The sequence below is a fragment of the Cynara cardunculus genome (assembly GCF_001531365.2).
Source record: "Cynara cardunculus var. scolymus isolate 2C chromosome LG 2, CcrdV1, whole genome shotgun sequence".
Classification (NCBI taxonomy): Eukaryota; Viridiplantae; Streptophyta; class Magnoliopsida; order Asterales; family Asteraceae; genus Cynara; species Cynara cardunculus.
In genome coordinates this window covers 744789-758809 of record NC_037529.1, presented here as the reverse complement: position 1 = coordinate 758809, position 14021 = coordinate 744789, and the positions used below count along the sequence as shown (strand labels likewise).

The 14021-nt window shown below is 34.6% G+C and overlaps 1 protein-coding gene across 1 annotated transcript; it reads left to right on the top strand.

Moving 5' to 3' along the window:
* The first annotated feature begins 3264 nt into the window (after positions 1 to 3264).
* LOC112506756 (autophagy-related protein 18a-like) lies at positions 3265 to 8798 on the top strand. Its single transcript, XM_025111009.1, has 4 exons — positions 3265 to 4218; positions 5740 to 5917; positions 6556 to 6682; positions 8500 to 8798. The coding sequence occupies exons 1-4, from the start codon at positions 3265 to 3267 to the stop codon at positions 8588 to 8590; spliced, it is 1350 nt and encodes a 449-aa protein (XP_024966777.1). The 3' UTR covers positions 8591 to 8798.
* Positions 8799 to 14021: the final 5223 nt, after the last annotated feature.

The following is a 14021-nucleotide window of genomic DNA, read 5'->3' as shown; positions in this document are numbered from 1 at the left end:
ATGTGAGATGCGGCGTTGGCACTACATCGACATCCACCCTACAAAAAATTGCATGTGCTAGGGTCGACCGATATACCTCCTAAATAACATATATGTCACACCAAAGTCAACTCTCACAATAGCGTAAAAGAGGAGACATCGTAGACTGATCACATTGTCACGGTTAGTGTCACGCCACCAATGCCACGGTCATGTGCCTATGGTAACCCCATAGGTGGTTAGTAGCTCGACTTACCCAGAGTTAACTTGTCACAGCAAATGTGACGTCATGTAGTCTCGATTAAGAACGAAACGTATCAAAATCGAGTGAATAAACAAACATAAGCAAGGTCAAAAAGGTTGAAGAACAAATACTTGTAACAATCAACATGGCTCAAATCAAAAAGGTACATAATCGATTACAAGTATCAACACATGTACATTTAGAGGTAAAAATCATACTAAAATGCTACCGAACATTAAACGAAATCTTTCGGAGAAAACACATATTTGTACCAACACGATCAACTTAAATAACGTAATTAGGACAAGTCGTCCTTGCCATCTTGTATAACATAGAACAATCACGAGTGAACGAAATACGTGGTAACAGACAATTTGGATAACCTGAGTTAAACAAAAGCTTACGAGTTCATAAATCATATTTAAACGAATCGAATGAACGAAAATGGTTAAGAATCCGTACCTTAAACTTTACAAACGTTTATTAACCACCGAGTCCACTTCTCTTGTACCCGACCTAAATTAAACACCCAAACTTACTATTAATCTTTGTCGTTAACCAGCAAATCGATCAACCATTAACGAATAATTAAACCCAACCAGAACCTATAAATCTTAGGTGCTAAAATATAACAAAGAAAATGGATGAAACCAAAGAAAGTTTAAATTAAAAATCAAAACCAATATGAAGCAATGTGAAAGGAAAACACTACATGATGCATGTACAAATAAAAAAAGACAAAACGTATGAAAAAGTAACGTATTTTAACTTGATTCTTATTTTGGGTAACATATTTTCAAAACTTTTATTTTGGTACATAAGATGTAAAGTTTTAAATATTTAAGTATCTGGGTAACCAGTTGAAGCAATAACCGGTTACCATGTTGATGTGACGAGTGATGTAGTATCTAATTCAATATTAAGATATCTATGCTGATATCACTCGTCATATCAGCATGATAAACGGTTAATAATTCAAGTGGTTACTCGATTATTTAAATGTTTAAAACTTTACATCTTATATACCAAAACAAAAGTTTTAAAAATATGTTATCTAAATTATGAATTAAGTGTAATTTATAAAAAAAACGAAGGTAAAAGTTACGATGCACATTAAAAATATAGGAATAACAAAGACAAGGTACAAGTCCATATGCAACAGGTTAACGTGGCATTTTGGGCATCAAATTGCGTGGGAGCAAAGCAAATGACACGTCATTTATTTCGTATCTTATGCAGTAGTATTATACTTATGCCCGTTAACTACCGGTAACTGTTATAATGGATAAAATATACTTTGCCCCCTTTACTTTTTTATAGTTGACATTTTAAATCCTTCTAGTTTCATTTTATGCATTTAAGCCATAAAACTACATGTTAATGTGTTAGTTCAGATTGTAACCTGAAACTCAAGAACATGACGTTGGAATCGATAGTAACCTCGGTAAGTAGTAGGTTATTTGAGCTCGGTTAAAAAAAATAATACCAAGTTCGAACTCGACTTAAGTTAGATTAACTTTTTTAAAGTATGGCTCGAACTCGAGCTTGAATATATTTTAGATTACTGAGCTTGATGCTCGTTTAAGGGCTTGAATTTGCGACCAATCGACTCGTTGATTGTTTTGAGCTTGATGGTATTCATATATTTGTTGTTTCGGTTATGAACATATTAGCATGTTTAGCATGAAAAAGTATATGCTCGAATGGCTCGGTTCGACTCGAAAATTTAACCAGGTTTTCAATTCAGTCAAGTCGAATATTCGTGTTATAAAGTTTCACTTGTTAATTTAAACGAATCTTACTTTGTGTTCGAGATTGACTCGAACTCGATCATTACTAAGCTCGAGTAGCTCGTTGAAAGTTTGAATTGCTTACACCCCTATATATACCTACGCGTTGTACTCGCTGCATGTTGCACTCTAGGAATAGGTTTTATTCGAAGTTTTGAACACAGGTTGGGTGATTTGGAGGCGTTCGAATAACCAAAACCAACTAACATAGTTTAAAAAATATAATTTCGTTCAAAGATACTTAGAGCATAATCTAACACAATTCGCACAGGAGTGGGGAATTGTGATACACTTATAAAAACAGCTGACCGTTTGTTTATCATGGTCATGCAGATTAAAAGCATCCCAACAGGTATAGCAAAAGACGTGTATAACGTATAAGAGGGATGTATCATAAACAAGTTTTGAAATCTTACAACTCAATTAAGTATAGCCGTATAGAAGCGTTTTCGAGTTGGATTGGCCGGGTTTGTACACACATGGACTGAAACATAAGTAAGTAAAAGTAGAAGGTTCAAAGTGTAATTATTATATTTAAAAATAGTAAACTACAAATTTGGTTCATGTGAATTATCAAAAATAACATTTTTCGTCCTTATAGTTTGTCAATTACAAGATAGCCATAGTGTTTGCAAAAATATCTACATTTTTTTTGATTAACCTGAATATCCAACCATCTATGCGAGCCGACTAATCCCAAGGCGACCACCTGCTTTGCAGATAGCCCGGAGTCACCGTATTTGAACGTGCGTGGCCACAAGAGGATTTTTATTCCTCCTTGGATTTGAACATGAGACATCCTAGTACTTTTGACATTTGAAACCAAACTCAAACTAATCAGACACCACCCTTGTGGTTAAAAAAAATACCTACATTTAGAACATCTCTCTAACGACATTTAGAAAATCTCGTTAAATTAGGAACTTTTTTCATTATTTAATCATTTTATCTATTTCTTTTTTGTCGTTTATCTAATAAAAAATCGTAGGGATCAAAATCATATAATTGATTTTGATTGGGTGAAAGACAAGAAAACAATAACAGGAATAAAAATGCTTTTCATTCACCGGACGTTAGAGGGAGGGACCAAATCTTAATATTTTTCTAAACGAAGATGACTATCTTGTAATTTCAAAACTATAAGGACAGAAAATGCTAATTTTGACAAACCAAGGGACCAAATTTGTAGTTTACTATATTTTAAACACGGATAAAACACTACCGAGACCCAAGAAATTAAGATAATCTACAATGGCAACTGTCTCGCCATTCTCTTCTCCGACATGGCCAAGCCCTAACCCTAATTCTAGCTCCAATCCACATCCAGAAGAGGGGAAAGACCATCCTAATACACTCGCCGGCGATATTCACGCTGGTCTATCGTCGAAACTTCCACCGATCAGAACGAATCCTAACCAACAACAACGAATTTCATATAACCACGATGGTGAAGAAGGTATTTGCGCTGCAACTCAACCCAATTCGGCACCGGCTGCGATTGGACGGACCCTAAATTCAAACGTTAACCTCATAATCCCTAATTTTAACAACCGTGATTCTGCTCCTTCACTTCTTTCGCTATTTCACGTTTCGTTTAACCAAGACAACGGTTGTTTCGCGTGCGGTATTAATCAAGGATTTCGGATATATAATTGCGATCCTTTTCGCGAGATCTTCCGTCGAGATTTCGAGAATGGAGGCGGTATTGGGATTGTGGAGATGCTGTTTCGGTGCAATATACTTGCGTTGGTCGGTGGCGGTCCACATCCTCAGTATCCTCTCAATAAGGTTATGATATGGGATGATCATCAGGGCCGATGCATCGGTGAATTGTCTTTTCGGTCCGAGGTTCGTGGAGTTCGGCTAAGGCGAGATCGAATAGTTGTGGTTTTGGAGCAGAAGATATTCGTATACAATTTCACGGACCTGATGTTACTGCATCAGATCGAGACGTTTGGGAATCCAAAGGGACTCTGCGAGGTTTCACAAGGTTCCGGTAATTTTGTGCTTGTTTGTCTCGGATTGCGGAAGGGGCAAGTTAGGGTTGAACATTACGCATCGAAGCGAACAAAGTTTATTTTAGCTCATGATTCAAGAATTGCGTGTTTCACTCTGGCGCAGGATGGGAATATGCTTGCCACTGCGAGCAATAAGGGAACTCTTGTTCGTATTTTCAATACCCACGATGGGACACTGCTGCATGAGGTAGGCCTTAATTTGATTAAGTTCATATTCATTAATAATTAATGGGTAAAAATTGTTGTTTGCGATGCCCTTGTTGGTTCGGATTGTTTAACTGTACTCAGTATATTTAGTTTGCATCTTTTGTATAACAAGGCTGTATTGATTATTGGTGCGAGTAATTGTGTGAAACGAAAGTAGTTTCTATGTCTTGCCAGAATCTGATGTTCATAACTGGCCATGGTAAACATTAGTTGTATCGAATATAATTAGCTTCGGTGCCTTGCTATTTGCTAAAGTTAATGCCTGGCATATGATGTGCTTTGTCTGAAGTGATAAGGGAAATATATTGTTTTTTTAAGATCAATTGGGATAAAAGATAAATAGATGCTTAGCATTGCAAGTTACCCAGTTCACGGTTAGCATAGGTGGTTTTTGGAGAATGTTGTTTTATCAAGGTTTTATCCAAAATTCATATAGCCTTTTTATCTTTGGTTGCCACTCATGGTTTTTGAAGATGATGCTAGGTTTGCTTAGATCTTGAGTCGTAGATCAAGCTCATGTCAATCAGATTACCTAATTGGTTATAGGCTTACTGCTACAAACTTCAATTTGTGGTATTTTTATATCTTATAATCTATAAAGCATGGAGATGTATGATACCTGTTTGAGCTCATAGTTGGCACAATTCAGTCTTCCTTTGCTTTTCCCTGCCACTAAATCTCTTGGCTCAACATAGAAAGGTACAAAAGATTAAGTTTCTGATTGAAATGGTACGCTTCAGCCAGGAATAAGGTCGTGTTATTGGAGCTACAATATGCGTGTTTGATGGTTGCCCATTGCATCATTTTCAGATGTTGTTGTCTTTAATCTGGTCATATGAGCATATTGTTTACTGTTGGAAGCTTTCCATCCACTGTTTCTTAAAGTTAGAAACCCCATCTTTCCCATTATTAACAACTTATTTCCTTCTCAAAAGTCAAGAAGTAGAATTGAAAAAATGTTTAGTTTCCGCTACAACTGACTATGAGTATATAACGAGTTAAATTTTGTCACCAATTGTGTCAAATTTAGAATAGTGTTTGATAATTTTGAAATAAAAAGAAGATCCTATGTGTCTATTTGATTTAATAAAAATGACTTTTTGAGTGGCGCTTGTTTGATTGGTGAATTTGATGATTATGTGAAGAAAATATCCAAGAAACATGTCTATGATCGACTTTCTGAAGCTTATAATAAATGAAAAACCACAAAAGAGGGTGCAACTTCTTTAGAAAGGTCAAGTCATTTAAATAATTTCTATCGGTACATTAATAGTTGAAGTTTTGATTAGTTTAGGTTGGAAGTCATAAGAGGATGTTTTTTTCTTAAAGTGACAAGGATCCATGTTAGGGCTCCGGCTAGTTAGTTGCCAATATTTTACTTCTTTGCTTTTCTTCTGATACTGTTGTATTTAGCTGAACTTATTGTTTGTTTTGTGTGGAACATTCTCCATTAAGTTATAAGCTTATTAACATACTAAAAACAACTAGATATCTGATGTAGGTTAGGAGAGGTGCAGATAGAGCAGAAATATATAGCCTTGCATTTTCTTCTATGGCCGAGTGGCTAGCAGTCTCAAGTGATAAGGGTACGATTCACGTTTTCAGCCTCACGACCATGGATAATCAGGACCATAATGCTGCTGTTTCTCCATCTAGCTCACCACGTGCTCTCATTAAAGGTACACAAGTGCATATAAGCTATGAAATGGGTGAAGTTTGTTTTGGTCAGTCAATTACTCTCTAGAATATTGCCAAGGAGATTGATTTTTTGAACAACTATACTTGTCCTTTCATAAACTTTTCTTGCCAAAGAGACGGTATGACCAAAGGGCCTATGGTCCAGCGGTATCCGGTGGCCCAAACTTTCTAGAGGTCATGGGTTCCAATTTTCAACCTCGCCAAACTTGAGGCATGTGTGTGAATGTGTCTGTGTGGGTTTCATTTGCCGCATATAAATCTTATATCTTCCAAGAAAAGACACTGTGGTTTATATAAATATGAATGCCACCAAACAACCATTGTATTAGGTTTTTTTTGTCCAAAATTGCTCACTCTTGCAAAGTATAATGGTTTCCCCCCCTTTTTTTTGCATTTTCAAAAAATGATGGTTTCTTGCAACGAAAAACCAAGTGGTTTTGGATCAGTTCTCCACATACACTGGTATTATCGATCCACAGAAAACACAACAAACAATAGACGAAACAGAAGGACTGTGACTGGTGGAAGAGACTATTGCATTCAGCTTACAGCACCTGTATTGGAAGTTTTAGAATGGTTTATTTAGTAGTTTAGTGACCGGCTTAAAATTTTCTTTCAGGAGTTATGCCCAAGTACTTTAGCTCTGTGTGGTCATTGGCTCAGTTTCGTTTGGTTGAAGGTTACCAGTATATTGCCGCATTTGGTCATCAAAAGAATACAGTGGTAATTCTCGGCTTGGATGGAAGGTGAGTAAACTATAAGCTTCTTGACAATTTTTTTGTATATATAATGGCATGATAACGAAATTACCCCAAATTGATGTTCACCTCATTATGAAGAAGAAATGCACTTTAATAATCCAAATCTTTTCAGAAACCATGGGATGTCGTTTGGTTTATTGGTTGCACCAAAGAGAAAAAATGTTAACAAAATTCATATTAGAATGTAAGTTGTAAATGTGATATTCGGTAGTAGGGTCGTAATTTGTAAATAGGGTGGATGCATAGTGACTGGATAAATATGATATCTAAAATTTGCAGATGTAAATACACTTTTCTGGATTGAACCGGCTGATAATCCAATTAATGGTTATCCAAACCATTGAATTTGTAAATAGGATGCGTTTGGTATGGAGACGGGACTGAACTGGGCGGTCGAGTGAAAGTTTGAGTTTGTAAAAACATTAGTTTTGACATTAGAAATTGAGAAAAAATATGAGAAGTTTGGTAACTTGATTGCGCACGTCCTAATTACATACGGTTTTGTGGTCTTTGTCTCTTTGACTCTCTGCATTTACAATGCACGTCTTGAAACACTAATTTATGCCAAATGGTCAATGGCCCAACGACACTCGGGTTTTTGGTAGACCCAACCTTCTTGGAGGTCAAGTGTTGACCAAATTAAATATTATATACTGAAAAAAAATAACTAGTTTGGTTTGGTAACTTGATTGTTGACCACATTTTGTGCTTGTTAGAGTCCATTTCCCAAACACTTATCGAGTAAGTGCTTATCGGCAAGAGTCACTACCCTCAGTTACCTTACCGGGTAACATTATCGGCCGTCAAAGTGGATTGTTGGTAGGCTTCTTTTACCCGGTAAGATTCTTGATCATTGCCATTTAGGGGTGCTTAAAAACCTGACCAACCCACCCAACCCATCCCATCTCTAAATAACCCAACCCGAAGTCTAATCAAGTTGTAAAATTTTCAAACTGTAGGTATTGGGTTGAAATTGGGTTACAGTCATTTGAACCCAACCTAACCCGATGAACCCAATATCCTTTTATTTTCTTGGATTTAATATGGTTGTTAAGTTTGTATTAATATGTACATTAGACAATTACACCATCATGCACTCTCTTCATATACATATATTTTCAATCTCTTCTCCATCTCTATATAACTCTTATATATGTTTAGTAAATGTGAAAATACATATCCAAATTGAGAAAGTAGTTGAATGTGATATACCTAAGATTTAAGAAGTACGAGTAAGATGTATCAAATGATTGATAATGAAAAATGAATTATAAATAAAGAAAAGCAACACATATTCAAGGTTAGAAGAATATTTTAATGTATCAAAGTATCAACCAGACCAACCCCTACAGTTGGGTAATGGGTTGGGTTGAGATTTTTCAAACCACAAACATTGAGTTGGGTTGTTTATTTGTTCAAATATCTTCAACCTGATAAACCCAATCCATGAACACCCCTACTTGCCATGCTCACTCAATTGATGTTATAGGACATAGGGGTTGTTTGGCAATTGTTGAATGGTTTGGTGCAGAATGATTAAGAGACTCATGATATAGTGCAAAATGAAATATAATTGTTTGGTAATTGTGTACAATGAAATTAGGGCTCTTAACGGTTAAGGGAGATCTAGGATACAAAATCATTCAGTGGGTTTTAGAACCATTAAGAGACAGATTTTTTTTTTGCCAAACAAGATTCATCTCTTAACGATTCCGAGGTTGCCTCTTAATGGAACTATTAAGAGGTAAACAAACAACCCCATAGTACTTGCAGCCAGCTGATGGTGGAAAGTTGTTGTGCAGTTTCTATAGATGCAAATTTGACCCAAAAACTGGTGGGGAGATGAGGCAATTGGAGTATCATAACTTTGCGAAGCCTGATGACTCGTTCTAATTGCTTGCAGAAAAGAAGGTATTTCTGGTTTGTTTTTTCTGACAAGGGGTAAATATGTAATTTTTGTAAATACAAATATGTGTATATATAATGTAATCAACTTGTGAAAACGAAGACGAGAGGTGGTTTATATAATAAGTGCATTTGTGCTATTCCACCCTCGATTTGCATGGTTGTACAAGATGAGGTTAATGGGCCGTTTACCAGCGTTTTATTGGGCAAGTGTTTACCGGTGACTCCATTTACCTTACTAGGTAGGCGGGCAACATTCTCGTCCATCAAAATGGATTGTTAGTAAACATCTTTTACCCGGTAAGTGTTTGTTGGGTAAGAGTCTGTCTTTCTCTCACTTACCAGGTAAGATTCTTGGTCATTGTCATGTTTTTCCTGTATGGTATGTGACAAGAAGTAAGAGCACACTGATTAAGAGTTTGGTAAATGGTTTCTTTAAGTTGCATGAAAATGACAAAAATGGCAAGTGGCTTCTTAAGTCGCATAATCTTGTTACAGGGTCCATGTTAAAATCAAAAGGGCAAATTACATAAAAAGATTCCTATTTTGGGTAACGTATTTTTAAAACTTTCATTTTGGTATCTAAAATGTAAAGTTTTAAACATTTAAGTACCCGGGTAACCGGTTGAAGACTAAAATGTACATGATAACCGGTTACTCAGGTACTTAAATGTTCAAAACTTTATATCTTAGATACCAAAACAGAAGTTATGAAAGTATGCTATCCAAAATATGAATCAAGTTAAAAGTACATTATTTTTTCATGCAATTTGCCCAAATAAAAATGACAAAAATGTTCGAGAATGCGTGAGAGAAAGAAAAGGGACGAAAGACTTGTCGATGAGAATAAAATGTTCGTTTTTTAGGCATGAATTTTTTGGTATTAATTTTGATCAATTTTCGTCGATTTCGATTAAAAGTACCGGGGTTGATGGTTGTTTTTAAGAAATGTTGTACCCATCTTTTTTAATCTCATACGTTGGACATTCTCATTTGAATTCCCATATACCATTTTACCTGTCTTTTAATCGATTTAAATGGATACAATAAATACTAAATTGGTGAAAAAAATTAATAACAAGTCAATTCATTATCGTGTTTATAGATGATGGAACCAAGATTTTTGTCAACTGGGTACAACTTTAAGGTGAATCGAAGAGCCATAAAGTCGTCTGATTTGTTTTTTACCGTAATCCACCGTTTTTAGGGATTTCTAAAGTTTTTTAGTCGATTTTAAGAAACTTTTTTTTGGGTTTTTGGTGATTTCAGGAGACTTTTTCAAATTTTTGGTTAATTTCAATGTGTTTTTTTTTTTTGTTTTTATTTACGATTGATGCTCTATTCTCTAATATCCTGAAATACAACTAAATCTTAACAAAAGTTTTATTACTCAAAAAATCTTATTTACAAAAACAAATTGATAAGTCTAGGAGAGCCATCGAAACATACATATGTAGGTTCGAACTTGGGATCATGTGAGACAAGACTGTTTTCGTACGACTGTGAAAGTATCACTTGAAACTTCACATCAAAACACTGTGAAAGTAACATTCACAATGTTTTTTGCCGTGAAGATTTGACTTTTTTTTTACCCTCACAACATTTTTTTGTGAAGTCTCAAGTATAAAAATTGTCTCATTTTTATTGATTAAGTTTTTATTATTTTTTAATAAATGGTTTCACTTCTTATTTTTTAAGGTGGGGAACATCATTCGGATGAGAATGAAATCGCTTCTAGAATTTCATTTGGCTATATTCTCTCATTTGGTCAAGAATGAGAAACTTGACCAAACACAATAATTATTCTACCAACTCATTCATATGCATTTTCTTAGCAAAACAAACTCCTTAAGGTTGTAATATTTTATTCAGTAAATTGAATGAAAAAATATCGTATTTTAATTTAATTTCTATTTTGAGTAACGTATTTTTAAAACTTTCTTTTCGATAATTAATATGTAAAATTTTAAACATTTAAGTACCTGAGTAACCGGTTGAAGCATTAACCGGTTACCATGCTAATATGACGAGTGATATGATATTCAATTCAGTTAGCCGGTTGGATGGTAACCGGTTAATGCTTCAACCCGTTATCCAAATAATTAAATGTTTAACATTTTACATCTTAGGTACCAAAATAGAAGTTTTGGAAGTACGTTACGTGAAATATGAATCAAGTTAAGATACACTATTTTTTCATGTAACTTGCCCTATTTTAGAAATCTGAAAAAAGTTTACTTTAAGAACGATGTTATACTTTCATCTAAAAAAAAAGGAGAAATGGGAAATATCGAGATTTAGAAGAAAAACGAGAAAATATAACACATGTTGTAGATGCTCTAAATACCTAAACCTATGCAAATCAGTTTAACGTGCGATCTACGAAGTGAAGTCAAGGTCTAAAGAAATTCGTATTTATTATTGTTACTGATTTCTCGCTCAAAATTCATCGAATAGTCGTTTTCAACAAAATATCACAAAAGTAAGTAAATTGGCTTATTAAATATGTGAATTTGCTTTCTCAGTCATTTTTGTCGAATGATGGGTCGTGTTTTAGAAGAAAAACAGAAAATCCTTCTTCTAGGCATGTTCTGCAAAGCAGGTTTGTGGATTCACAGGCTCTTTTGTAACAATGTTAAAAGATGACTGTTTTTTTTTTGTAAGGGTCTCCAGGCCAAAGCCCGACTAATCCCCGGCAAATTTGGAGGCTAAACATGGCCCCACTTAAATGTTGCCAATACCCCCCTCCCAAGGCTCGAACTCGGGTTCATGACTATGCCATGCCCAATCCTTTACCACTAGGCTGGAAGGTCTTTGATTAAAAAAAGATGATTGTTTGATAAATACTTTAGTCAAGTATTTAACTCAATAGATAAACCTTAACATGCTTTCAGATAAAATATTTTATTACCATTTTTATTCAAGATTACTGCTTTGTCTTCGGTATACGTTCTTTATTTAAAACAAACTTATAAAATTCCAGTTAAAAGAAATACTTGTTTGAAGTTTAAGAACATCTCAGTAAAATATGATACATTTTTATTTAGAAATTAAAATAAAATAGAAGAAGAAGAAATCTTCAAATTAGAAAAAAAAAGAAAATAAAATAAAATTTAGTACATCCCTCGAATGAGATGTTTATCAAACACTTATCCGGGTAATGTTTTACCAAGTCATGTTAACTTAGCAGATGAATATAACAAGAACCAATAATCTTATTCGGTAAGTGAGGACAACAATTTTTACCACGGTTAGTGTTTACTGAATGTATTGTTACATAAGATGCCTTTTTTATGACTAGAATATCATCCGATAAGTAAGTGATAGTGTTGAGTTTTACTCATAAACGCTTATCAGGTAAACGAAAACGACCCCGAAGTGTTTTAATATCAATTGAATTTTTTACTTCAATAGTCAACAACATATATGAAATCTTTTGTTGTTACATTGAAACTTAAAAACTAAGTTGAGTTAATAATGACGGGTATGAACATGTTAATTTAGAAAAATAATAATAATAATAATAATAATAATAATAATAATAATAATAATAATAATAATAAAATATAAAAAACGTTTATTTAAAATATTAACTTGTCCGCACTAAAGCGTGTATTTTCTATAAGAATATTTTTGGTCAAAGGACCATTTATGCATTATAAATGTGATTCTAGAAACATCTATTCTTTTTCCACCGGGTGTGGACTTCTTGAGGAGTATTTTGGTTTTCTTTATAACAAACTTCTTATTATTTTAATGGAATGTTTGGTTTGTAAGTTTTGAAAGAATCTTATGGAATTGAAATGTTGAATTTTATTGATTAAATTTTATTACTTCGTATGGTTCATTTTTTTTTTCATGAAAGAAATCTTCAAAACATTACAAATAAATAAATTTACATTTATTTAGCAACTAAATGATATTTTGATGGAATGAAATTCTCAATTTTTATGATAACAAATACGTCCTTAATCCAATATGCCATTGATTTGAACCACCGTCGACTACCACCGATCTGAACTATCGCCGACCACCACCGATCTTAACCACTGCCGACCACCATCATCTGAACCACTGCTGACTACCACCGATCTGAACCACCATCGATCTGATCCACCCTTGATCCGAACCACCGTTGATCTAAAACACCGCCGATCACCGCCATCTAAACCACCATGGACCACTATCGATATGAACCATCGTTGACCATCATCATTTGAACCACCAAGGACCACTATCGATCTGAATCACCGTCGACCACCAATGATTTGAACAATCACTGATCTAAACCATCATCACCATCGCCGATCTGAACCACCGTCCATCTGAACCACCGCTGACCACCTCCATCTAAACCACCGCGAACTACCACCGATATGAACCACAACTGATCCATACGGACCATCATCGATCTGAACCACAACCGACCATCTATCTGAACCACCGCCAACCACCATTGATTTATTAACGTTGTTTGGTTTATGGTTATATTTGGTTTGTGTATTTTATATTGTTTTACATAATAAATCATTAATCTATTAAAGTATTTTTACTTCTAAAAAAATTTAAGTTTTCAAAAAGGGGCATTTTTGTCATTTACCAATATTTCATTCTAATTCCAAAGCTACATTATGTGAACCAAACAAATAAATTTCAATTCATTAACATATTCCATTTCAATGTCTGTCAACCAAACATGTGGTCAAACCTAATGTAACGCCCCCAGAACCCCGTAGCAATGATATTGTCCGCTTTGACTAACCTGCCCGCTCAACCACAAAGCAGTAGTCGCAMGGTTTTGTTTCTGGCAGCCGCACAACGCAAGCCCCAAAACGCGTCATACTAGGTTGAGGTATCCACACCCTTATAAGGAGTGCTTAGTTCTCCTCACCAACCGATGTGGGACGGATTGTTACACCTAACAACATTTCATTGCAATTTCTTTAAAGTCAAATTTCTTTAACATATTTCATTCAATCAAAAAAAAATTATGCGAACCAAACGCCACATAAGAGTCATTTATCAAATGTTAATAAGTAAAACCACCACCATCATTTACCTTATTTGTTAACATTCTTAATTGGATAAAGTATTTTAACTCACTTATCAGGTAAGATTATCGGTCTTTGCTATGCCTCTTACAGTGCAAGATTTGAGGTCTTTGCAATGCTCATCCGAAAGGTAAGTGACACGCGAAAAACATTTATCCAATAAACGTTTGATAAACGACCCATTAACGAAAATTACAAATATGCAAGGACAGAGCTTTTAGACTACTCTATTACCAGTCCCATACACAAAATCAATCAACCAACTAAACAATAACCCATTTGAGATTTTTAGAAATGTTAAATGACAGGTTTGGAAAACAAACTTGACTTTCTACATAAACTTTTCTTAAAACTTACTAAATAAGCAA